The following is a 25,721-nucleotide window of genomic DNA, read 5'->3' as shown; positions in this document are numbered from 1 at the left end:
GTGTGTGTGTGTGTGTGTGTGTGTGTGTGTGTGTGTGTGTGTGTGTGTGTGTGTGTGTGTGTGTGTGTGTGTGTGTGTGTGTGTGTTTGTGTGTGTGTGTGTGTGTGTGTGTGTGTGTGTGTGTGTGTGTGTGTGTGTGTGTGTGTGTGTGTGTGTGTGTGTGTGTGTGTGTGTGTGTGTGTGTGTGTGTGTGTGTGTGTGTGTGTGTTTCTCAGCTCAGAAAACAAATCTTTGAAGCTTCATTGTTTCCTCGTGGTTTAGTTTTGTCGTTTGAAACGTGCAGCTGCACATCTGTCGGTATAAATATCAAACAGAAAACTAACGTGTTGTACAGTATACTAACTACTCATAGCGTGCAACCAATGTTAGTGCATAGTTCTTCCTTTGCCGTGTTAGTATATAGTATGAAAGTGTGACAATGATGTAGTGAAATGCAGCGTAGAGGTCAGTGACGGTCCGGTTCTCTTCTGTTTCAGATTAAAACCTTTAAATATGAAGTTTAGTGACTGAAAGCTATGAAGAGGAACTGAACTCCCACCGAACATCTTGTTTTTCTGCTCAGCCTCCTGCTCACAAACCGTTCACGGAGCACTTTAAAGGAACTGATGGGTGAAAACGTGGACACGTTACCATGGCGATGGTATCGAAATTCACTCTCTGTACGACCTGACTAAACTCTGTCGGCAGCTCGTCTCCATCTTGTATCTAAACTACTAATTGACTAGACAATCTCATAACCACAATATCAGAGTACAGTATTTATTTTATGTACATTTGATCTCTGTAATAAAGCCCACTTATACGTGTTCCGATATTCATCTCAAATCAAAAACAGGGACTTTGCTTTCACAGCTGATTTTCTTCCTAAAATCATTAAATGATAAATAATGGATCATACCAACCAGGTATCATCTGGGGTAAAAACATCAGGGAATTACTTTATGTATTTCTTTATGTAAGACCACTGTTTAAAGATTCCAGATGCTTGTTTTTGATGCCAACGTTTAGAAATCACGTCATGAGCCAATCAGGTTTCCTTAATAGTAATCAATAAACTTCTAGAGCCAGCTGCTCTTTACATCTTGTCTTCTTCTTTTTACCTTCTGACTTATTTGGACTAATTTATTGCCATAAATAACAGAATGATTTCTCTCTCCTCTCTATTTAATGATTCTTCATCTCCACTTCATCGCCTGTCGTCTTACTTTATTCCCTCTCCTGTTCGCCTCCTGTGTTGCCGTTGTTGTCATGGGAACCCTGTTGACAAGGTGAGCCCCAGATGAGTGTTGATTGGTGAGAGGTTACTTCAGGTCGACGCCCTGGGCCTCGGCCTTCTCCTTGGCCTAAAACACACACAAACATGATGAGGAATGAAAGAACAAAGTCTTTGCAAAAAGTCTGAGAGCTTTAAATGATATTTTGTTCATCTTGCTATCACTTGTTGAGGTGAGCTAATTTTTTAATCATCCTTTTAAATACCATTATTATTCATCTTTAAACTTCTCAACAACTGACCCAGGTACAGTAACGTAATGGCAAAAAATTATACTCCTATTTTTGGTGCGAACCAGACTGATATAAAAGAGTTTTTAGCTTCAGGTCTGTAAAATGGTTCCGATCCAGAAGTGTCTTCAGCTGCAATACCAGCGAGTGCCACTAGAGGTCGGCTCCAAAAAGCCTCCGGCTCCATAGACTCCCATTCAACTTCTCTCATCAAATCCAAAGTGAATAAAATGTGTCCATCAGTTATCTCGGTGTTGTTAGCTAAAGTCACTCCTTCTTCTTAGTTTTCTGGAGGTCCATCTGAAAATAATCCCTCATTCATTAGAAAAGAAGATTCAAGAAGACCTGTTTTTGGGGGCGTGTCTGTTTGATTGACAGGCCTGCGGTGCAGTCAGGTTACAGCTATCGGTGGGCGGGACGTAGTATCGTCAAGTTTCCAATCAGATCGGTCAGATCCACCTCTGGCTCCTCCCCCAGCTCGTCCAAATATGGTCACTTCCTGCTCTGAACCGCTCCGAACTAGCAAGATGGTGACGGACAGAATCTGAACTGGGGGATTCATAACGTTCACAAACTAACGGGTGACGTCACTGCGAACCAAACTTTGGTCTGCAGTCGTGTTTTCAGACCAGTGCTTTGGGCTAAAAGCTGACAGTAGCATGCTAACATTATTACACAGAATGTGCTAGCATGCTGGCATGGAAACTATGGTACTGTTTCCCAGAGTTTCCATTTTGTTTAGCTTGTTATCCTGCTAATATTTAAAAAAATAATCTGTCCAGACGATGTGGGTCTGCAACAGAAAGAGTGAATTGATCATTCTGATTACTTTATTTTGTTATTTTCTGCACCATATTTTATTGCCATCCATCCAGTAATTGTAAAGGTATATCAGTCAAGTCTTGAATTTAACCTCAATCCTTCGAGATAGGGATAGATCGATATTTCCGTTTGGACCAGTTTGGTGGACCAAGTGGCTGACACTAACCCTCCTTGAACCACACTGCAATGCTTAAAAATATACCTGGGTCCTGGAGCTTGATGGAAATAGAATGTTTGAATCCTAGGACAAATAATATAATTACTTTAATTTAAAGTTAGAAGTTAACAAACAAACATTTCATAGACTTAAATTCAGTAAGTAAGGAAATGTGACCAAGATGAGTGCTCATTGGACAGACGAAGTAATGGAGAGGCTCCTGGAGGTTTGAAATGATTGTATCATTTTTAGGATGAGATGTTGGGTATTTATAACTAAAAATAAACAGACTAAATAGACTATTACCAACGTGTGACCACTGCAACAACAGAGATGTAACTTCCATAATGAAGCTGACTGTGTTAACAGAAGCAGTGTGGCAGTTTCCAACTCACCCTGAGAGACGGCCGAGGAGGCCTGACCGGTCGCACCGGTCGCACCGGTCGCACCGGCTCCGCTACGGGGTTTGCCTGCCTTCTTTCCAAGGGTTCGAGGTCGTCAGCTACATCAGGACAGGCGATGTATCCTCCAGCCCCAAACACTAAACCCAGGTCACCCTCTAAAGCGTTGTGGCGGTTGGGAGCCGTGGACAAAGCGAGGTCCCGGCTGGCAGACGTGTTGCTGATGGCCGTGTTGAGAGAGCCAGCGGTGTTGGTGTTTGTGGAGTTGGCAGTGCATATGTTAGTGTTACTGAGCTCCAGTCCCAGCAGGTCTTCTGCTGCCACATCACTTTCTGAGCTGTTCGAACTGACGTTCAGTTCTTGTTCCACAACACACTGGTTGTTGTTTGCTTCAGGAAAAACGTCCTGATTTATCAAATCCAGCACCTCCTGGTTGTCATGGCTACTTAAATCCAGCAATTCCTGATTTTCATTGCTACAGAGATCCTGGAGCTCCCGGTTGTCACGGCTCCCTGAAAGCAGCTCGTCTTGATGTTCTTTGCTGCCAAAATCCAGCAGTTCTTGGTTGCCATGGCTATCTAAATCCAGCACTTCCTGGTTTTCAGGGCAGGTAAAGTCCAGCAGTTCCCAACAGCCAAGGCTACGAGGCTCCAACACTTCTCGGTTATCATAATTACAAGGCTCAAGTAGTTCGTCAGTACTGGTATGATAGGGTTCCACCACCTCCTGGTTGTCATGACTACAGAGATCCAGGAGCTCCTGGTGTTCATGGGTAGGTAAATCTTTATTACCAGGGCTAGATGGTTCCGGCACTTCTTGGTTTCCATTGTTACACAAATCCAGCAGTTCCTGCTGATTGCGGCTACAATGTTCAAGCACTTCTTGGTTTTCATAGGTGTGAGGTTTCAGTACTTCCTGGTTGCTATAGAGTGAGGGTTCGCTTTGTTTATTGTTGTCAAAGGTGCAGATGTCCACTGTCTCCTGGTTTCCATGGCCACAGAGATCCAGTACCTCCTGGTTCTCTTCCTCGGGGCTAAGTTTAAAGCCATAAGGGTCACAGTCCCGTACCATCTGGGAGGAAGTGATGTCGAACCCGTAGGGATCAAAGTGCGGTTGGTCTGGTTGAGAAAAGGAAGGCTCAGGGTCAAAGGTCATGTCATTTTCAGACGGTTCTGGGCTCAGTTCAGCTTCATCCGGGTCTAAGAGGGTGTGACTAGAATGCTCTGGACTGAGTTTAAACCCGTATGGGTCATAGGAAGACTGACTGGTTGTTTCAAAGCCGAACTCAAAGCTGTTCTGATCCGAGTCTGGCTGAACCAAAACGTTCTGGGAATCTAGGGAGTTCTGGGGAGTCGCTGGGCTCTTGGATTCCTCTTCAGTGTTGCTCACCCACTCTGTTGCCTGATGGGAAGTTACATCACGGGGCAGAATTTCTGCTCTGTCATCCGTCCAATCTGGTTCTACAAGGACAGCTGTCTCGGGGACAGCCGGAGCCGAGTCAGTACTCAGACCTGGCAGCAGAAAACAATGAGGCGTCAGGTATATAAAGACTTTTGAAGGACCTAAGCAACAAAATGTAACTGTTTATTTAAATAACAGATTTTAGTATTGCATATTAAATAATTTGAAACCGTACATCATTTAGATGTCGACAAAAAGGTTTAAAATAGCTCTGTTATAAAAATAGAGATCATTGTCCTGGAATACTGCATAGAATTATCAGGGGACACATACATGGTACTAACTTATTGGTTTCTCATGAACATCAACATGTCAAACACTGGGGACCATAATATTTTAAAATAACATAATAGTTTTGGTGTTTAGTGCAATTCTCTGGGGTTTATATTTGTGTACGAACTCAACAATTAACCTAAAAACCATGTGAAGTAGGAAAACATAAAAACGGAGATCCACCGTTAGTCATCACTGAAAAGAACGATCAAAGGTAACTCTAAATTTATAAAGAGAGAATAGACGTGGGTATAACGACCTTGTTCTAGTCGTGCCGTTGCCTCTGTGGTAACCTCTCCAGCCAGAGATCCCATACTGAGTTCTTCTACATCAGAGGGCGGGGAGATGGCACCAAGATCCAGCTCGTAGCCGTTCGGGTCGGACTCTATAGAATATTGACCCTGGGACTTCCAGCCCCGGATGGGCTCGGGCCCCAGCTCCTCTGACGAGCTCTGGATGGGTTTAAATCCACGGGACTCGTCCACAGCGATGGCATCCAGGTCCTCTCGGCTGTAGCTGATCTCGATGTCACTGTCTTCCTCGGGAAATTCTGACTCAAAGCACTGAGTTCCTGTCGAGGCTTTGTTTTCAGCACAGGACAGACTGGTGTCCACCTCGTCACCGGGATTTCCCGTCCCCTCGTCGGTGCCGGCGTTTCCCTCTGGAAACAGAATGTCTGCTGCAAAGGGGTCACTGCCTTTGAACGGGTCCGAAGCAAATCCATCTGGAAAACAGATAATTGGTAGTTTTCAGTTGAGTACTGGAGTAAAACTACAACTGAATCAGTTTATGGGAAGTCCAGGACAAGAACTCTTCGCTCCCCTCAAGTAAAATAAGAAGTAGTTTACTTGTGTGTTATTACTCACCTGAATTGTCTGTTTTTGGGAACAAGTCCTCATTGAAGAGATCATCTATAAATCAAGAGAGAAATAAACAGGGAAATCACCACACGGTCTATAACCAGTCATGTGATGAGAAAACGTGGAGTTAAAACATGAATTATGTACAGGGTGCACATGGATGATTTACAATAAACCACAATTATTAAAAAAAATGAAAAACGAAATGCAGTTAGTTTCCAGAAACATGCAGGTTTTCGCTGGATTCAAAGGACACTTCACTGAACACGTCCAAGCTACTGTGGGTGAATGGATGCCGTGAGGATGGGCTGCACTTTCCCCAGAGACGGATTCAAGACATACACACATCACATGCGTTGCATGTCAGTGATGATGACGTTTTATGGGTGGAGCTGCTGGAATCAGTCCAATGTCCTGACGAGACACACGTGAGGAGCCTCCTGAGGACAGTTTCTACGATGGTTTTATTGTAATCGAGCCGTTTCTTTTTCTTCCTCTGTCAGATTTGTTTGTAATTAGACTTCACATTGGTGGTTCATTCAGTTAGTGAAGTTTCCATAGACTAATTGGTTGTTTTCTCACTATGTGATGGATAGCCTCATTAGTTTTAGAAATACCAACAGACGACAGTTTATTTGAATCATAATTTAATACTGTAAGTCGTTCATTTACCATTTTACTGATATGGACTTTAAGTTTCAGGTGTGAAAACCATCGCAGACACACTCGGTCCACTGCTCACAAAAACATGTGTAACTCAGGAACTGATGATGATCAAGAGATGAAATTTGTACCAGCCACTCATCAGGGTTTTATCTTTCTACTGCTCTATGCACGTCACGGTGCTTATTGATTTACCCTCAAATATACCAGCTGTCTTGTGTGTTAGTTTTATTTTTCTGACTTTGTACAGTTTTTTTTGTCTTACTTTTCAGTTTCTAATTCAAAGGCAAATTCCTTGCATGTAAAGACAATAAATTGTGAAATCAATAAGTTATAATGAGGCTGACAGCTGATTAGATTGTTTGTGATACATACGGTCGCTCTGACAGTGGGCGAAGGGGTCGGACTGGAAGAAGTCCAACTGGTTGGGGTTCACAGCGGCCTCTTCCTGCTCTCTCTCTTCGTGCCCTTCATTGTTGAGCTCCTCTTCCTCTGCGTCGTCCTCTATGTCAGATCTGTCCATCTGTGACACAGACGTGACAACACAGACCACATGTTACTGGGTTTTATATTAAACATGTGACAATCAATTCAAAATATGAAATTAACTGGCTGCATAATATCTCAAAGTAACAACAGCTCTGACGACTTCAGCCTACACATCTACTTCTTTTGTTTTTGTGCTGTTCTATAGTAACAACGCTACCTTTGGTGAGCTGGTCCCACTGTCGTCTTCTTCTCTGGTACCTGTGAGGATATTGCAGAAGGACGAGCCGCCGGCCCCCTGGTGGATGCACCGACACCATGCAGACAGACAAACACAGTTAGAGTAGGAACTAAAGAGAAAAGAAGTGACAGCTTTATTCTTCAAGACCACAACTACACATTTCTGCAAATCACTGAATCGTTGCTACGCCTGCCATTCCTCAGCTGACTTCTGCTGCAAGTAAACTCATCTACAATGTTACAAACTTTGAAAAATATTTGGGAATCTTGATGTTGGTTAAGTTTTGGGAGCTTCAGTTCAGAAATTAAAGCTAAGCACAGAAGTAAAAAAATCTGAGTTGCTGCACTGCGTAAACTGCACAAACAACACAACTCAGACCAGATGGCTGGACTACGAAGCAGGTTCAACATACTCAGGCTTTCTCTGTTTGAGCTGCTCAACAAAGCGGAAACTCGCCGTGGGAGATAATCGGTACTACGGCTGCTTATCAACTGTCTCTGCTTTCTGCTTTGAGTGTGTTCACATAAAAGAGGAGGAGTTTGTAGCATCTGACCAATCACAAACATGGACAAGTGTTCTGACACCAGAGACACATATTTCACAAATGATGAGAAAACTGTAATTTTAAAATACTATAATGAAGTTAAACACGTAATCCATCATTTAGCAGCTGCAGCTGCAGCTGCTAAATGATGAATGATGTGATGTGGAAAAAAAATCACCGCCTGTGTGAATATGTAGCTGAAGTTGAAAGACGTATAATATCACCATAAAGTGCACAGGAAGATCTGACTATTATTATATGTGCATATTTCGTTCAATTAATTTATTATTGTTTATTTATTATGTATTCTCATGACGTGTATCAACATTTTAGTTTTGTCATTTCACCTGCAGCCCCGGAGGAGTCAAATAGACCGAGGAGTAAATAAGAAATGAATATAAAATTATCATTCAAAGCGGTCGGTAGGATTACCGTCAGGAGTACAAGTGCAGTGATTTGGTGCATCAATCAGTCTTCAGTAAAAACACAGTGAAACTAATCTATTCCTCATATCAAAATCAACAGGGAAAGACACAGAGGTTTGTCCACCAGCCCCCCTGCAGTTGTATGAAATCATGGCCACGAGATGCGTTTGTATAGCGACAGAACAGTGGTAAACATGCTGTCCCAACTTTTTGATATGTTGTCTTTGTTTTATTTGCAATTAAATATGGGTTTATGAGATTTGCAAATCATTGCATTTTATTCTTATTTATATTTCACACAGCATCCCAACTTTTTGTGAAATATGGTTGTAGTACACTGCATCATTACCATGATCAGATCAGCGTATGCGGGCAGCGATTGGCTCCTCCCCCATGGTCTCAGCGGCAGTGGATCGTCCGTGCTGTCTGCGGGAGATGTCGACTCCTCCAGCTGGCTTTCTGGAGTGACTGCACCTCCTGACATAGAACACAGAGTATTCTCCTCCTGCGAAGTGGACAGGAGGGACCAAATATGAGAACACAATGGAAAAAAAAAAAAAAAAAAAAATATATATATATATATATATATTTTATTTTTTATTTTTTTTTATTTCCCAGTTTTTATTAGTAATGGCCACCCCACCCAACTGAGGTAGTGAAAAGACTGTCTGTGTGGATGGAAGTATTTCAGTTTAAAGTGATAAAAACTAACTCAAAATTGAGCATACATATGTAGATCACAATGCAGTTTATGGATATATTTTATTCTTCTGCAGAGCTGGATTAATTTTGTCCTTCTGTTTCTATCTTCAAGCAACAGTTCATTTATGTTTTTGCTAAAAGTGATGCATACCAATTATAAGTTAATGAGCTTTCTTTCTACTGTATTTAGTATCAGTGTTAAAGGTCCAATGGAGTACAATCCACTGATTCATGTTGCATGTTCTTATATGTATTCATATTAATGTTGTGAGGTCACCAGTCAGCCTATCTAACTCCAATAATCCCATGTGTAGTTTATATGTGTGTAACTTCTCCTACAGCAGATAAAGATAAAACAATTAAAACATGCACCTGCAGGATTTCCTCATAGGACTGTCGGATGGAGTCTTGCAGAGGAGTGTTCCTCTCTCCAGCCTCCTCCACCTTCTTCTTGGCCTGCTTCACCTCCTCTTTGAGCTTCCTCAGCCTCCACCTGGCTTTGGCAAGTTCCTTCTCGTACTCCTCCACCTGGCTCTCCTTGTGCACCTCCTCTGCCTGCAGAGACAGGATCTGGCAGGGACGGACACAGCCAGTCCACTGGGTTATTCATTTTGAACACAAACCCCATTCAACATTAGAACTACTGAAAGTGATGACTAAATAACCATCTGGTCATCACGGGGGACTCAAAACAGATGGGAAGTCCCACTGTGCAAATCTGCCCCAAACAAAATCATCCATTTTTAAACATATGGAGATTTTTATATGGAATACAAAAAAAGGTGATCTTGGTGATCTCACTGCCCTTAAACAGTTGAAACAGAAAGGAAAGCATCACTGCGGTCCTTCGATATCCTTCCATCGCTGTCGAAAGTTTTAGGTCGCTGACTGAAGCACAAATTTTGGGTTTTCCATGATAGAAAAATAAGGGTAAAAAGATAAGATTAAAAAAACAATATCGTTTTAGAGAAGTCTTTCATTAAAGATGGCTAGTTACAGCTAAGTATTCTGTCTGTGTGAAGCTGACAAGCCACACATACACGCAAACACACATAGATGTGCGGCAGGTCTCTGTAGATGTCCTGCGGGTGCTGTGCTGAGGGCAATGAACATGTCACAGAAAAGGGTGACACATCATCACATGACTAAAATACTGACTGCTCTTTACAATCAGAAAACATTTTGGTGATATTTGCATGATTGTTTCTGGTTTATTCTCCTTATTATCAGACATTAAAATGACAGAGTGGTTTCTTAACTTCAGAATATGCTCATTTAGAACTTGATGGCAGCAACACATCTCAAAAAAGTTGGGACAGGATCATGTTCACCACTGTTTTGCATGCATTCTTCTTTTAACAACACTGTAAACGTTGGGGAACTGAGGAGACCAGTTTCTGGAGTTTTGAAAGTGAAATGTGGTCCCATTCTTGCCTGATAGAGGATTTCAGCTGCTCAACAGTTCAGGGTCTCCTTTGTTGTATTGTTCATGTCCTGATGCTCCAGATGTTTTCAATGATTGACAGGTCTGGACTGCAGGAGGCCAGTTTATCAGCGGACTCTTCTACTAGAGAACCATGCTGTTGGAATATGTGCAGAATGTGGTTGGACGTTGTTCTGCTGAAATAAACAAGACCTTCCCTGAAAGAGACGTTGTCTGGATGGCAGCATATGTTGCTCCAACACCTGAATATATCATTCAGCATTAATGCTTCCTTCCCAGACGATGGTTTACACAAGTGTTCCTGAGCCCATGCAGTGATTTCCACTCCAGAATAGTGTGTTTTTAATGCAGTGCTTCCTGAAGGCCCGAAGATCACCACCATCCAATATTAGTTTCCAGCCTTGTCCCTTGTGTTCAGAGATTTCTCCAGATTCTCTGAATCTTTTAATGATATTATGAACCGTAGACGATGAAATCCACTAATTCTTTGTAGTTTTATGTTGAGGAACATTATTCTTAGATTGTTGAACTATTTTCCAACACAGTCTTTCGGAGTTGTGAACCTCTCCCCATCTTCACTGCTGAGAGCCTCTGCCTCTCTGAAATGATCAATAATGTCACTGATCTGTTGCCATGGTAACCTAATTAGTCGTGAGATGTTCAACCAGATGTTTTCTTTTGAATCTTTACACAACTTTTCCAGTCTTTTGTTGACCCTGTCCCAAATTTTTAGAGACGTGTTGCTGCCATCAAATTAAAATGAGCAGATATTTTTAATACAACAGTAAAACTTCAGTTTCAATATTTGATATGTTGTCTTTGGTCTATTTTCAACTAAACATGGGTTTATGTAATTTGCAAATCATTGCATTCTGTTTTCATTTACATTTTACACAGCGTCCAAACTTTTTAGGAAACAGGGTTGCATTTAAAAATACCAACATACATATGGTATGGATATCTTTAATCTTTAAAATACTGAAATAAGCATCTGGAAGATTAGCAACAAATTGGTTACCAAAAATGATCTGAAGCACTTTTCTTACATAAATTCATAGTGTACCAAATAAATTAAGAAGCACTCATACATTGTAAGAGAGAAAGAAGAATCTGTTCATTATCAGCTCATCGTTACCTGTTGGCTTTCTTCATAGCACAGCTGTCTGGTTGCCTTTATTTCCTGCACCAGCGTCTCCTTGTGTTTTTCTAACTTATCCAAGGTCTCCTCCAGCTCCTTTCGGTCTGACTGCTGCTCCTGAAGTTCCAGGTTCTCCACTGCCACTGCATTCTCCAGCTCCTTCAACCACACACACAGTCGCTGTTCAGGGCTTCAGAAGGATTCGAACTCATGTGGAAGGATGAAGCATGCACCAACACACATGATGTTCACACACATGCTGTAGGTTAGAAAGGTGGACTTGACAACACCAAAATCATCCTGTAATGACGGTTTCATCTGCCTCAGCAGATAAGAAGACATAAATGCCTCAACCCATTAACGTGCCAAGTCTGACAACATTTTGTCAAAGAAACACTGATTGTTTGTTGTTTCATGCTAAATCTGATATAAACTTCATCTGTGTCCATCCAGGAACAAATAAACCCAATAAGCAAATAACTGGAAGCAGGTGAGACTTTTAGCACAGCGACGGAAATAAGTCTTTCAACAACTCCATTCATGTCTTACATCCTTTGGCTAATGAATCCATGAATTTCATTTCAGTTGGTCACAGTGTTTAGTGGTTAACAGTAGAAGGACTGTAAATGAGCCAGAGGTAGCACACTGCAGACGGTCTCTGCTACACTGGGAACGAACCAACACCACCTGCCACAGATCTGCTGTGTGTCCATCAGTCATCTGATTGATCTTGTCAAACAAATAACCCAAACGGGAACACATTTTTCACTTGAGCATGGTATTGTTCAGGTCACAGTATGTCCATGGAAGGCGGATGTACAACATTTGTATATAATTGGAGCTCAAGAAGAACATTAGTCAATAAAAATCCTTATTATTGATGAATCAAGATGTTTTTTAAGCAGTTTCCTTCTATATCGAGATTATAAATGGTGGAGTCCTTCATCAAGAAAATCAGAATTACTTGAAATTCTTCGATATCACATCTTGACACTGTGTGTGTGTGTGTGTGTGTGTGTGTGGGTGGGGGGGTCTGTGAACATCTGCCATCAGTTGAGCTGCTGCAAGTGTTTTTCCACTGAACTGCACAGTAAAGGTGAAGGTGTCCAATAAAGCACCACTCACTTGGTGACACACGTTCCAGCCGGTACCACGGCCAAACCACAATCAGACACGCTTTGCGCTGTGCAGGCGTGAAAGTTACACGTTTTCCTGCAGTGAACAAAAATGAAACCTACAGCATGCATACAGACATGTGGTTTACAGGGAAATTAAACTTACAGCTAAAAAACATGGTTGGGGTTTGTGAAAAATACAAACATGGTTACAAAAAAACTACAACTCAACAAAAACTTTGTCATCTCCTGGATTTGAACCTCATCGTCCCACATGGCCATCTGGGACTAATGCCATCATGCTACCCTGACATTTACACTGCCATTTATACTGCCATTTGTTGCCTCTGTTGCAGGACCTTGGTCACATGACATTTACGTGCATGTAAGTTTCACGCTTTCAAAGGGTGTAACTCTGGATGTCCTATAACTTCTTCACAATAAAAGCATCCTGCTGGGTCACCGGTGAAACTCTTTTACTGTGATGCAGAGCAGCACACGGTCGGTTTACCTCAGCAGCTCTGATGGCGCTGTAGACCATCAGTTAACAGTAAAGTAACAGCTGAACACCAAGATCACAGAGATGGAAGTAGAAACTAAAACAGCAGTGAGAGCTGGACAGAGAAATGGCACGAACACACAGAGCTCTTGAGTCTCGACGAGCACAAAGCAGAAAGAATCCGAAACCTTTGTGAGTACGTTTTCCTGAGTACGTCCTTGTGACCAGTGATGCGGGTGTCTGTGGTTTCTCTGTGGACATGGGAAGAGGGTGCCCATCAAATGCTGTCAGACCAGAGAAATCTGCAACAGAAACCCTTGAAATGCTTCACAAAGCCAACGGCAATGTATCTGTGAACCGGGACCATCTTACTGTCTGTTCAGGAGTGCAACCAGGTGGGTTTTCTTTGACATTCATGGGATTGTCCACCGTGAATTTGTCCCCCAGGAGACTGTCAACACCGAATTCTATTGTGATGTTCTGAACCGACCTGAACTGTGGCGCCGTGGCAACCGGGTTCTCCAACATGACAACACTCACAGCACAGGATCTGACTCCCTGCAGCTTCTTCCTGTTCCCCAAAGATTTGACACAACCTCTGAGGTGTGTTCTCTGATCAGGTTTCAGGTGTGTGGAGAACTTCAGGTGTTCAAGAATGTGTGCCAGTCAGCTGATGATGTTGGTCAAGAGATGAACACCGAAAATTACAGTGTCTTGAAAACCTGTGGACATGTGGGAAACTTTCTTTTTAAATGAACGTACTGCATTGTGAGATGTTGGCACATCTGAGTCGGCTAACTTATTCTGTAAATAACAACACATGCCATGCAAAGATAAGTGATGTCACAAGCCTGTAAAAAAATTCATTAGGGGTGATGTGGAAACAGCAATGGATTTAGGAGCATTCCCCATGTATGTTCTGCAAGCATGAGATCAACTGAAAGAATTACTAATGAAGGTCTCGATCATCTCAGTTTGTGGAGAAATGATCGGTGGTTGAATTACTGTTGCCATGTTATATAATAATGACATAAAATGAATCAAATAACAGCAAACCAGAGACGTCTGAGGCCTTTACTCATCTGGTGATCCAGACCTTCACTGAGCACATCTGTGTCTATAGTTTCCTCCAGTCAGAGACCAGTCTGACAGCATCATGGCAGCACCAGAGCATCATGGGAAATGCAGTGATGGAAGTCTCAAACTACAATTATGATGGCAACATTTATTTTACAAACTTAAAAAAAAATGTGATGCAACACGCCCACAGAGATGTCTAAAAACACAACACACACACAAACACACACACCAGTGGTAGGTGCTGCGGTCTTCTTACTCTGATCTCGGTTGCCTTGGCGAGGGCTATGTCGTCCGTTTCCACGACGTCGGTGTCCCTGGGAGATGACCAGCAGAGAAGACATGAATGTTTAAGGAGGGAGGAGAGGGAGCACTCGTTCTTCCAGTCTGCCTTCCCTCCATCGGGCCCTCCTTCCCATGATCCTTCTATTTTCTCCTGCAGCACTGCTGGCTCCACCATTGCTGCCCTCTCTAGCTGTCGCTACACTGCAGAGGAGGCGGGGCTGCCTCCGCGAATGTGTGTGTGTGTGTGTGTGTGTGTGTGTGTGTGTGTGTGTGTGTGTGTGTGTGTGTGTGTGTGTGTGTGCTCGTGCTGATCAATGCAGGCAGGCAGAATGCACCAATGTGAGAGCAGGAGGAGAGAGGGGCGATCGAGTCAGGCAGCAGAGAGTGAAAACAGCAGAATGGCAGATCGGTCTGCAGGAGGCGCTTCCTCTCCTCCTCCATCCCGTCTCTCCTTCTACCATCATTCTGCTCCACTGGTCCTCACATCGCTCTGCTCCTCCTGTGCTCCCTTCCCCCTCTCCATCATCAGAACAGGTTTCTGCAGTATGCATCACTCCACACACACACACACGCACACACACACACACACACACACACACACACACACACACACACACACACACACACACACACACACACACACACACACACACACACACACACACACACACACACACACACACACACACACACACACACACACACACACACAGAGAAAACAGTGACTGAGCCATTCATAAAAATCCTACAGACCACAGCAGCGGCAGGAGAGAATTGGTGATATGTCAATAATAATTCATCCACTCATTTTAAATCAACACCATTCATAAATGTATTATCAGCTCTATGATTTTAATATTTTTTTAGTTAGTATACATAGTTTTATGCTGTCATCTAATCAAGTTAAATTACACGTGTATTTTATTGTTACTCATATATATCAAGAGAGAAACACCTGATTCAGTCCCAGCTTCCGTTTTTTCTTACCACATAATTCTTTAAAGGATCCGTTGGGAGAATTTGGTGAGATTTGTAGTTCTTCTAACACACAGACATATTTTAGTTGGACTCCACGCAGCGCAAATGTGTTCGGCATTTGGTGAACACCAGAGGGAGCAACTGTAGCAGTGGTGACGTAGGAGGATACAGCCAATCACACCAGCTCCTTTCATTCCCTTTAACACCAGCGGACTGCTCGTTTTTTATGGGATGGCCATCCTAACTTCATTCAGGATAAAACTGACAGTTATCTGGAAGTTCAGACTCTAATCACAGAATTAATGCTACTACCAATCTACTGATCGCAGGCGTGGGAAGAGATAACTGATATTATAAATACCTCTCACCTTGGTATGATGAGAACCGCTGCCCAGTGTCACAAGCAGCTAAATGGTATCAGACAAAAACCTGCTTCTTCTATACCTCAAATAATTGAATGTCAGAGTGAACAAAGAGCACTCATCCAACACTGGAACCATGTTGAGTGAGCAGAAGTAAATCATTCACGCAATTACTTCATAAACAACACTGATGTTGGTGTTAATAAATAAACTGGACCGGGAACTTTGAATGTGCCTAATTTATTTTGCAATCATTAATTAAATACTGAGCTACAGTGTTTAAGTTGCTTTAACCTTTTGTGTGTAAATAAGTGTCACACTGCGTTTTGTTTTATGTCAGTGAGATACATAGAACATCCACTGATCTGCGCTGGACTTGGACTCGGTCTGAGTATGCAGAGAAGAGGTGCAAGTTTAATATAAAATTGACACCAAAGTTGCACTGCAAGCTTCTTTGACGACACACCCAATGTTGCACCGCCGATCTCTGAGCAGCCGGATTCACCAGGCGGACAAGATCAGAACAAAACCCTTCAACCCATCAAAACACCAACGGAGGGATGAGACCAGTATCTGGTACAGATAACGAACTGTTGACAAGTACGAGTATCATCACACACTGACGGATACACACTGAGGGATACACACTGAGGAAGATACACACCGACGGATACACACTGAGGAAGATACACACCGACGGATACACACTGAGGAAGATACACACTGAGGAAGATACACACTGAGGGATACACACTGAGGAAGATACACACCGACGGATACACACTGAGGAAGATACACACCGACGGATACATACTGAGGAAGATACACACCGACGGATACACACCAACGGATAGACACTGACGGATACACACCGAGAAAGATACACACCGACGGATACACACACACATTATTTTCTGAAGAAATTATTCTTTTTATTTAATTTTTTATGACATTTTTCTCGCTACAGCTCAACAATAACAAAACATATTTTGTAAATATATTTTGTATTTTGTAAAAATTTGAAATTAAAAACGTGTCGTGTTAGTAGCAGAATTTGACAAAAAAAAGTATGAAATAGAACCATTTAAAAACGTCTAAAAGCTGGTCTGTTTTAAGTGTCGTTCTTTGACCTTCAGTGAATGAGACGGAGACAGGAACCAAGTAAGAAACGGTATTTTGTTTCTTTCAGGGTTCGACAATGTTAAAAGGTTCCATGTAAAATGTGTCCTGATGCTGCTCATGCATGGCCCTTTTTCTCAGTGTTTGTTTTTGTAGTTCTGTCAGCAAGCTGTGATTGTCAGTTCGTTCTGGTTTTTTTTTTAACCGAAAATAGAAAATCCATGTGAGGGGATTATGAGGGATTTTGTGTCTGTCCTGCTGCACCACCTTCTCCAGTCCTTCTCTACTAACATCTGTCTGTTGACATGATTGTGTCAGGATCCCTGTCTGACCCTGATGTGTCTCCCTCTGTTTTGTCCCCAATCACCTCTCCTCATGTGTGCTGTCTTTCCCCTGTCTGTTTGTTATTGTGTCCCCATGTGTCCTGTGTCCTCCTCTCCCCACCTCCTGTCGCATCCCATGGACACACCTCTCACCAGTCTGAACAGCTGCTACCACTCTCCCCAATCACCACCTGCAGGTGGCTCATTTCACTGATCACCTCACTGGATCAACCCGGTTTCTGCAGTCATTAGTTATCGGTCCATACTGCTAGTCACGGCCAGTTACTCCCAATCTGTTGTCCGTCCATCAGTCCGTCCCTGTCCCTGTCCCTGCTCCTGCTCCAGTACCGGTACCTGCTCCCGTTCTGCTATCAGTCAGTGCTACCAGTCAGTGTACCGTACCCAGTCTGCTGCCGCTGGCTGTGGAGGACCTCGGGATTCCCCCAGCAAAGCCACGCCCCCACTATGTTCAGCCTGTCCGTCTGTCTGTCTGCTCTGTGTCTCCGGCTCCCTCCCAGACTTTGCCTGGACCAGAGCTGGTGCGGCTTTGCACCAGCTGGCTTCGCCCCCGGTGAGAGTCGGTGGAGTTTCCCTCCCGACTCAGGAGGAAAAGACATATAGACTTGAGGTACCGCCCCTGCTGAACAATAAAGACTGTTTTGAACTTTATCCTGCCTGTTACCTGAGTCTGTGCCTGCGTTTGGGTCCAGATCCACCTCACCTCATACCAGATTGATACGCGTTTCTCTTTTCTCTCATTTTCTTCCTATAACTGGTTTTGATTCTGAAGGAAGTGGGCCTGCTGGGGAAGGTGAAAAATAAATTAAAAAAACAATAGGTGATATTTCAAACAAATAAAAGATATATAAATGTGAGCTGGAATTTAAATGATCTTTGTTTAAATCATTCAAACTACTTTTGCTGAAATCTGCAAATTGTTTTGCCTTCATGGGTGAGTTGTTGAGAAAGGCGGTGTCATAGTAATACTTTCAAAGTAGTCTTTCCAAACTAAACTCACTAAATTAAAAAAAATATCTCCTTACATACAATCATCACGGCCTGTCCTTTCATCACCAAATAAAACTCCGGAGGAAACCGGGACAAGCAGGAAAAATCTGAAGTGACGGGGTCTGCAGGAAATGTGGTGAAGTAATGTGTTAGATTAGTTTTATTCACGTTCAGTTGTCAGAGACTGCACTTTGTTTGTGTGCATACAGTAACATGTTGAATTAATATCAAGTAAACAACATCTAAAGCTCTTATTTTGACAGCAGACGTAGTCTTTGTTTTCTATATCAAATGTACTATATTGTATATAGTAAAAAAAAAAAGCCTGTTTTGTAAAACTACATCACTTTTATTTAATTTTTTTTTTTACTTTTAAGGCACATGGTTCCTTAAATTCAATAAATAAAAAAATATAATTACCAAAATATTTCTGTGATGTGCAGCGTGGTTGTTATCATCAGAGGAAGTGATTACATATTTTTCTAGTTCTTGAAAAGTAAAATCTTTTTTTTTTTCCTCTACTTTTTTTAATTCCTTCAATTTGACCCCAAAAAGCTCGAAAAATTAATCACAAATCTGCTGCAAAATCCAACAATCACAAAAATAAAGTGAAATCCTGGAGGGACTGATTGAACAAGCCCGACATACATACGGGGTCACACCTTGGACCTTGATTTAAGGCTTGATTAAATGTTTTTTGTTAAACGTGTTTTTTAATGTAGATTTTTTTTTCCCCCAGTAAGCGTTTAAGTTGCTCTCACATTTTAAAACACCGGTCAGCTGAAATATATTTTCTGCCGATAAGTACAGCTTTATAATTCAAGCTTAACTCCATTAACACAAATTGCTCAGCCATCCTGGATATAGCTGTCAGTTCATCTCCATGGTTAAATGGTTAAATAAGGTGAATGGTTCCCGAACCAGGAACTCACCCTCAGGACACACTGATCAGACAGACACTCAGACAGTGATGTGATGCAGCGCCATGTTGGAGACAATAGAGGTGAGCCGCTTCACAGAGAAACCATGGTATCATCTGTCTCCGACACAGCTGACAAAGTCTCACAAGAGCCGTCTCACAAGAACCGACTTATAAGAACCGACTCACAAGAACCGTCTCACAAGAACCGTCTCACAATAACCGACTCCCCAGAACCGTCTCCCCAGAACCGTCTCACAAGAACCGACTCACCAGAACCGTCTCACCAGAACCGACTCACCAGAACCGTCTCACCAGAACCGTCTCACAAGAACCGACTCACCAGAACCGTCTCACAAGAACCGTCTCACAAGAACCGACTCACCAGAACCGTCTCACCAGAACCAACTCACCAGAACCGTCTCACCAGAACCGTCTCACAAGAACCGTCTCACAAGAACCGACTCACCAGAACCGTCTCACCAGAACCGTCTCACAAGAACCGACTCACAAGAACCGTCTCACAAGAACCGTCTCACAATAACCGACTCACCAGAACGTCTCCCCAGAACCGTCTCACAAGAACCGACTCACAAGAACCGTCTCACAAGAACCGACTCACCAGAACCGTCTCACAAGAACCGTCTCACAATAACCGACTCACCAGAACCGTCTCCCCAGAACCGACTCACCAGAACCGTCTCACCAGAACCGTCTCACAAGAACCGACTCACAAGAACCGTCTCACAAGAACCGTCTCACAATAACCGACTCACCAGAACCGTCTCCCCAGAACCGTCTCACAAGAACCGACTCACCAGAACCGACTCACCAGAACCGTCTCACCAGAACCGTCTCACAAGAACCGACTCACAAGAACCGTCTCACAAGAACCGTCTCACAATAACCGACTCACCAGAACCGTCTCCCCAGAACCGTCTCACAAGAACCGACTCACAAGAACCGTCTCACAAGAACCGACTCACCAGAACCGTCTCACCAGAACCAACTCACCAGAACCGAATCACCAGAACCGACTCACCAGAACCGGTGAGTTGGTTATTTTCATCATTATCTGAATGTCACACTGAATAAGTTTTGCCAAAGCAAATGATGAGGAAATGCAATATTTCATTAAAAAAAAAAAAAAGTCCAAATACTTTTTAAGGTTGTATCCTTTAATATAAAAAGAGGAAACTGAAAAAGGTCAACAAAAATCTGGCCAACATATCAAATATAAGATAAAACAAAAAAACAAAACAAGGTGTTTTGTAGCATGAAGAAAATATAAAAGTAAAGATTTAACAATAACAAATAAAACTGGTATTGTATTGGTATCTGTAAATAAATATCTCAGATATTATTAAACCTCAGGGTCCCGGGGTGCCGAGGCCGGTCCCGGGGTGCCGAGGCCGGTCCCGGGGTGCCGAGGCCCGTCCCGGGGTGCCGAGGCCGGTCCCGGGGTGCCGAGGCCCGTCCCGGGGTGCCGAGGCCGGTCCCGGGGTGCTGCAGGAACACTTCAGTCGTGTGTGCAGTGTTCCCCCGGTGAAGTGACCTGGTCTGGGCTGCTGAGGCCCGACAGCGTCGGGGGAAGCAGGGCATCAGTGTCAGAAATATCCTCTTCTTCAACTCGGACCTTCTCTTGTGAAGACAGCTGAACAAATCTTTAGGTGTTTGCAGATCTCCGCGTCCATGGTTGCGCTGGTCAGCCATGTGCTTCAGAGCTCCGCCCACTCAGGAGCAACTTTCCATGTCAACTCCCTGAAACGGTCCAGGCGACCATTTTGAAACCTCCGGTGTATGAAACGATGCTTCGGGGACATCATCGCTGAGATCAGCCCACGCTGTCCTTCCATTATACCTCAACAACGGAGACATCGAGGAACAGCTCAGACACCCACCGACACGACAGGACAACCTCACGTGCAAAATGTGTTGTTGTTGTGGTGTCTTGGCCCCAAAGTGAAAGTCTTGTTTTAAACTGCTGCCCCTGCTGAACCAGCTGTAGTGACGACTAGCGATCTCCTCGGCCTCTCTGGGCGATGTCAACTCCTTCTCCAATGGTTCCTGTTTTGTTCTTTTCCCCCGACTCCTGTATGTAACCATCACTTCCTCTCTCTGATATTGGTCCGAGGTCACTGTTTCAGCAGGATTTATAATCTTGTCCTCTTTTAAAACATCAATCATCATCAATTCATACACACACACGTCTTTGTCCAAACTGCGGCAAAGTGGAAAGACGCATTGCGATTAATCCATGTTTTGAAAAACTTGAGAGACGTCTCGTGCCTCCATGCTGATGGCACGCAACCAGATGATGTGACCTCTGTTCCAGAGAACGCTTTATATCGGTGAACATTTGGTTCCTCTCATCATCGGTCTAATTGTACATTTTCTTCAAGTCTTGAGGCGAGCTGGTCAGGATCCTCATCTCTTCGCCTTTCTTCTCTCCTCCCAGTCGTGTCCTTGGAAATACGATGGTGTTGTTATTTAAAGCAGAAAAGACTCAACTCTCTTTGTCTTCTCATTGGCTGATTTATTTTCTGATCTCAGGTGAAGTTTTTCACGGACACTGCAGGCATTCTTTCGACCAGTTTTTCGTTGATATATTTTTCCGACTTCTCATCTTTGGACTGCTCCGTCTTCAGGTTTTTTTTCACGAGGACCTTATTTTGTCTTTTCCACCCCTTCAGTTTCTTCTTCAGCTGTCCATGACCCGTTTTGGAAACTTCTGAATGCCTCGGAAAGTCAGGCGGTGGAGTGGACAGATGAATCAGGTGAGCTACAACCTGCAAGGTAGCGAAGTCGTCCTCGTTCAACGATGCATGAAGAGAAGACGGTGTCGGGGTCACGGTTACATTTATATTCCTTCTTTGTTGACTCCCGTCTCGATGGAGAAAAAGATTGTATGCTGAACTTTTGTAATTTTCCTTTCAGTTTTTTCTCTTGGTATCTGTAAGCAAAGGAAGAGACATTGATCAATATGCATACAGCTCTAATAAAAGCGTTTAAACGTCATGGTGTCTAATCTATTGTTCTCTTTAGTTTGAACAAGTATTTACTTCTTTTTTCCTGAGGACTTCTTACTTCCTCTCGGGATCAGCATTAACATTTTCCCCATATTTCCCTTTTACACCTTACTTGACATGACTGTTGAACCTTTGTATGGACAAAAAATTAAAAAAAAAGATTTAACATTAAATCATGCCGTTGGTTAAAGGATATGTTACAAAATTAAAAACAATATTTCAAAAGCATTTTAAAAATCTAAATTGTGCAATATGCATACGACGGATGATTATTTACGAGTTAAAGTCTGTAACATGGTGTGACAGGTGTTTCATATGGTGTGAAACAAACAATATGACACAGTGTCACACCATGTGGTGTTTCTTCCACTTATACCAATGTCAAGGCTCATCAGTTAGCTAGCTTTTCATTAGTATGACATTTGCTTAATGGCAACGATTATTCTTCAAATTTACAAAAATGTGAATAAAATATAATAGTGTGACACTATGAGACAACAAAAAGGAACACTGATTAGAACATTAAGAAAGCAGCACTTCCATGAAAAAAGTAAAAGACCAAACTTACCCCAAAAGCTGCTTCACAACTTCCTGGTTGAACAAGAACTTCTTCACTGAAGTTGTATCCAAGTAACTGCCTGTTTAAATCTGACAATATAGTTTCACATCATATGATATCCACCTTGCAGACAAAATCTATTTGGTGCTTTCTTTTATATTATATTAACAATTGACATTAAAAGTCTATGGGAGTCTAAACAGCGACTATTTATATTAGTCTTATTTTAAAATGAACAATTATTTATATTTGTTCCTGTATTTATTCCAGTGTTAACAGAAACACATAGTGTGGACAGTCTTTGATAATTGGATGAAAATTACAGATATAATCTCAATGAAGTGATTGAATTGCCAGAAAACTGTTTTAATATATTATTAGAGGAACAGCAAAAACATATTCATTTTTAACAAAACCCTTTTTTTACTCTGACAGTCTGGACAGGTAAAAATTGCAGGTCACATCATCCATTAATGTGTCTTCTAAACCTAATGAGACTGATAAACTGGTCTGTCAACGGACTGGAAGGCTAACAACCTTTCAGTTAAACACAACAAGACTCATGTTAGAGCCGCAGAGTGTTTTCTTCAGCTGTAAAGTCTGATCTCAGAAACCCGTGTGATATTCACATTGAAGAACCACATCCAGACTGAAGGGCATCAAGTCACAGTCTGAAGTAAAAAGATCATCCATGTGTTCATATCGTCCAGCTGGACTACTGAATCTCATCCCAGCGAGCGGCCTCGGGCTGGGACGTGGGCGCTACCTGTCACGCGCTGCTCAGCTGCGGCTCGGTGGGGTGTGTAACTGTAGCTGGTTGGGGGGGGGGGGGGGGGGGGTACCACAGTGGTGCATCAGTCAGAGGAGGCAGATGTGATTCCAATCTTCTATATTGACTATTATGATGGGTGTGGTTGTGTAATAATGTGTGTTTAGATGTGTGTGTCTGGATAAGTCTTTGTGTGTAAGTCTCTTTGTGCGAGAATACATTTGTGTGTAATTGTGTGGTTCTATAAGAAAGCAGAAACAAAGAACTATCAGTACACTGGTAATACTGAACAGAAATAATGAGCAGGGCTATCGCCATAACTACGACATACTTACTGGTCTCTGAAGGCACATGTATGATTGACAGTGAAACTCTGGTGACTCTGTCCTGCCTGCCGACTCTCTCTCACCCACCTACTGCTGCAGCAACAACTTAACCACAACCAGCACGTGTTACAGGCACGCCCACAACAAGGGCTCTGATTGGCTGATTCTTTTAGTCCGTATAATGACTAGTAAAGTCCTACAATACGATACCACTGGCATCAACACATGCCTCTGAAGAGACCGGCATATGCTGGTGACATTGACAACATGACATAACAATAGAAACATTATGAAGAAAAAAACAGGCTATTCTGTATTCAGGGTTAGGGGTGAGAGTTTGTCCTGATCGTTTCCCTCACCCCGACATTTCCATGGAAAAGGTCAACTGACCTCCACGTAGCTCAACACCTGCATGAAGTCCTGCATGAAAAAGCCTCCTTAAACATTGAAGTATCATCAGCTCATGTCAGAAACGTAGAACTCCTGTTTGTGCAATAACGAGGTTCCTGTCGGCGTTAATGACTATTTTACAGGATGTTTTGTATTAATATTACAGCTGCATTCACGTGTACGTTGCATTTTTCTGCTGTAAATGTTTAAGGTTGAGTTCATTTAAACTACTTTATATACTGTTGTAATATTCTCATGATGTTTTTGTCCTGTTAGGACAATGGACGACTAAAGGTACTTAGTTACACTCCACCAATATAAAATGATATCGTCAATTAACTAGCTAATGTTAACATTATTGTTGGCTAAAAGTATAGAGCTTAACTCATTTCATTTACCTGCCACAGTCCTCTGAGTGAAGCTTCTCCATCTCCAAATGAAAAAAATGGAAAAAGTAAAATACTAATTTCTGGTTCCATGGTTGCTAGGCGACGGTGTCGGCATAGCATTAAAGGCGAGAACAGCTGGTGACGAAAATAGTAGATCAGACCGTCTCATTTGGGTTCAGTCTTCATAAGCTACTGGACCTACGAGGACCAGCGCCTTCGCAGGATGCAGAGCTCCACAGACACATTCAAGGATTTCCACGCTTAAAATATACGTTGACGTACTTTACTGTGAACACTTTCTCTTATTGCTACCACTGAACTTTTTCAAAGTTGGTTTAAATCTTCGATTATTCTTTTTTGACCAGTTCACAGGCCTGCTGTGACAATGTTGTACGATGGTTGTTTCATTGCTGGATAATATGGCCGACTGTCCCCATGTGGTTTTGTACATCTCTCCTCATACCTGCTTCGCTATGACGTCATCTTTTACATATATTTGAAGGTTCTTCCCATTATGATGGAGTTTCATTAACTCAGGTTCCATTAACTGACTATGGGTCTCCTCTAAAACGGGTATTACATTATTATTATTATATATCAATTTGTGATTATTTATGCTAAACTAATATTATTATACAATATGATGGACAACCAAACTAATTAGGTTGTTTCTGTATGTGACACTGTACCTGATGGATTTGAGGTTTGCCAAAGTGAAATGGATTGAACACTTTCCCAAATAGAATATATGCCATTTTTTATTTCCTTAAAAATAATTATGAAACACTTTAGAAAGCAAGTCTCATTCTAATAAAGGTCTGGTCCTCGAACCGCCCCTGTTTCCACGTTATTCAGTCAAATATGCAATGCTGGGTACTTACTATACAGTATCTGTATGTTTGAGGTTAAAGTGTCACCTGAATAATAAGGAATCCAAATGTATAGTAGCATCCAACATGACAACATGACACGAGTGTGGAATATATCGGGGCGACATCAAATGAGAAGGCTGAAGGAAAGACCAAACTGTATTGAGATCATGAATGCAACATGTTCTGGTCAGTGAAGCACTGCAGGGAGGCTCGGTGATGTTTCATTTGGAAAACATCCCATAATGAACATGAGCACATCAGCTAACCCCCCAAACCCTCCGGCCAGGACTCAGCCGCTTCACCTGCAGGATTCTGACTCGATATGAATTCTACCTGCCCTCACGGTACCGGACAGCCTCCGTTGATGTTCACCGCTCATCGGTAACTTTACCCTTCGTCCTTGGGCTTTCTGGTCCTCGGTGTCCTCAGACAGTCCACAATGAAGCGCATCATTACTGCAGTGCTCGCGCGCTCATCCTCCGACTGATGACGACAGGTCTCGTGCAGCTGCAGTGCCGCTAAATCTCCACACCGATTACCGACGGCGAGTCTCCGGTCCCAGCTTCCTCTCCCGTTCACCGG

At 42.7% G+C, this 25,721-nt stretch overlaps 1 protein-coding gene across 1 annotated transcript; it reads right to left on the bottom strand.

Moving 5' to 3' along the window:
- Window positions 1–9: 9 nt before the first annotated feature.
- LOC138614502 (uncharacterized) lies at window positions 10–25,721 on the bottom strand. Its single transcript, XM_069687992.1, has 11 exons — window positions 25,531–25,721; window positions 14,071–14,128; window positions 11,118–11,279; window positions 8,911–9,108; window positions 8,186–8,341; window positions 6,847–6,924; window positions 6,516–6,663; window positions 5,484–5,528; window positions 4,877–5,341; window positions 2,878–4,394; window positions 10–1,343 (listed from the first exon to the last, which is right to left on the bottom strand). The coding sequence occupies exons 1-11, from the start codon at window positions 25,590–25,592 to the stop codon at window positions 1,302–1,304; spliced, it is 2,931 nt and encodes a 976-aa protein (XP_069544093.1). The 5' UTR covers window positions 25,593–25,721; the 3' UTR covers window positions 10–1,301.

The sequence above is a fragment of the Brachyistius frenatus genome, unplaced genomic scaffold (assembly GCF_029030835.1).
Source record: "Brachyistius frenatus isolate BFR_SWC_R1_liver_20210118 unplaced genomic scaffold, ASM2903083v1 Contig_512, whole genome shotgun sequence".
Taxonomy (NCBI): domain Eukaryota; kingdom Metazoa; phylum Chordata; class Actinopteri; family Embiotocidae; genus Brachyistius; species Brachyistius frenatus.
The sequence above is the reverse complement of the archived record's forward strand: the minus strand, read 5'-3'. Positions and strand labels throughout refer to the sequence as shown.

Coding starts and splice junctions, on each gene's coding strand:
- LOC138614502 (XM_069687992.1), bottom strand. CDS start 25,592: ATGATGCGCTTCATTGTGGACTGTCTGAGGACACCGAGGACCAGAAAG. Junction 5,529..6,515: donor CGCCCACTGTCAGAGCGACC/GTATGTATCACA, acceptor CTTGATTTATAG/ATGATCTCTTCAATGAGGAC. Junction 1,344..2,877: donor CTCCTCGGCCGTCTCTCAGG/GTGAGTTGGAAA, acceptor TGTGTGTTTTAG/GCCAAGGAGAAGGCCGAGGC.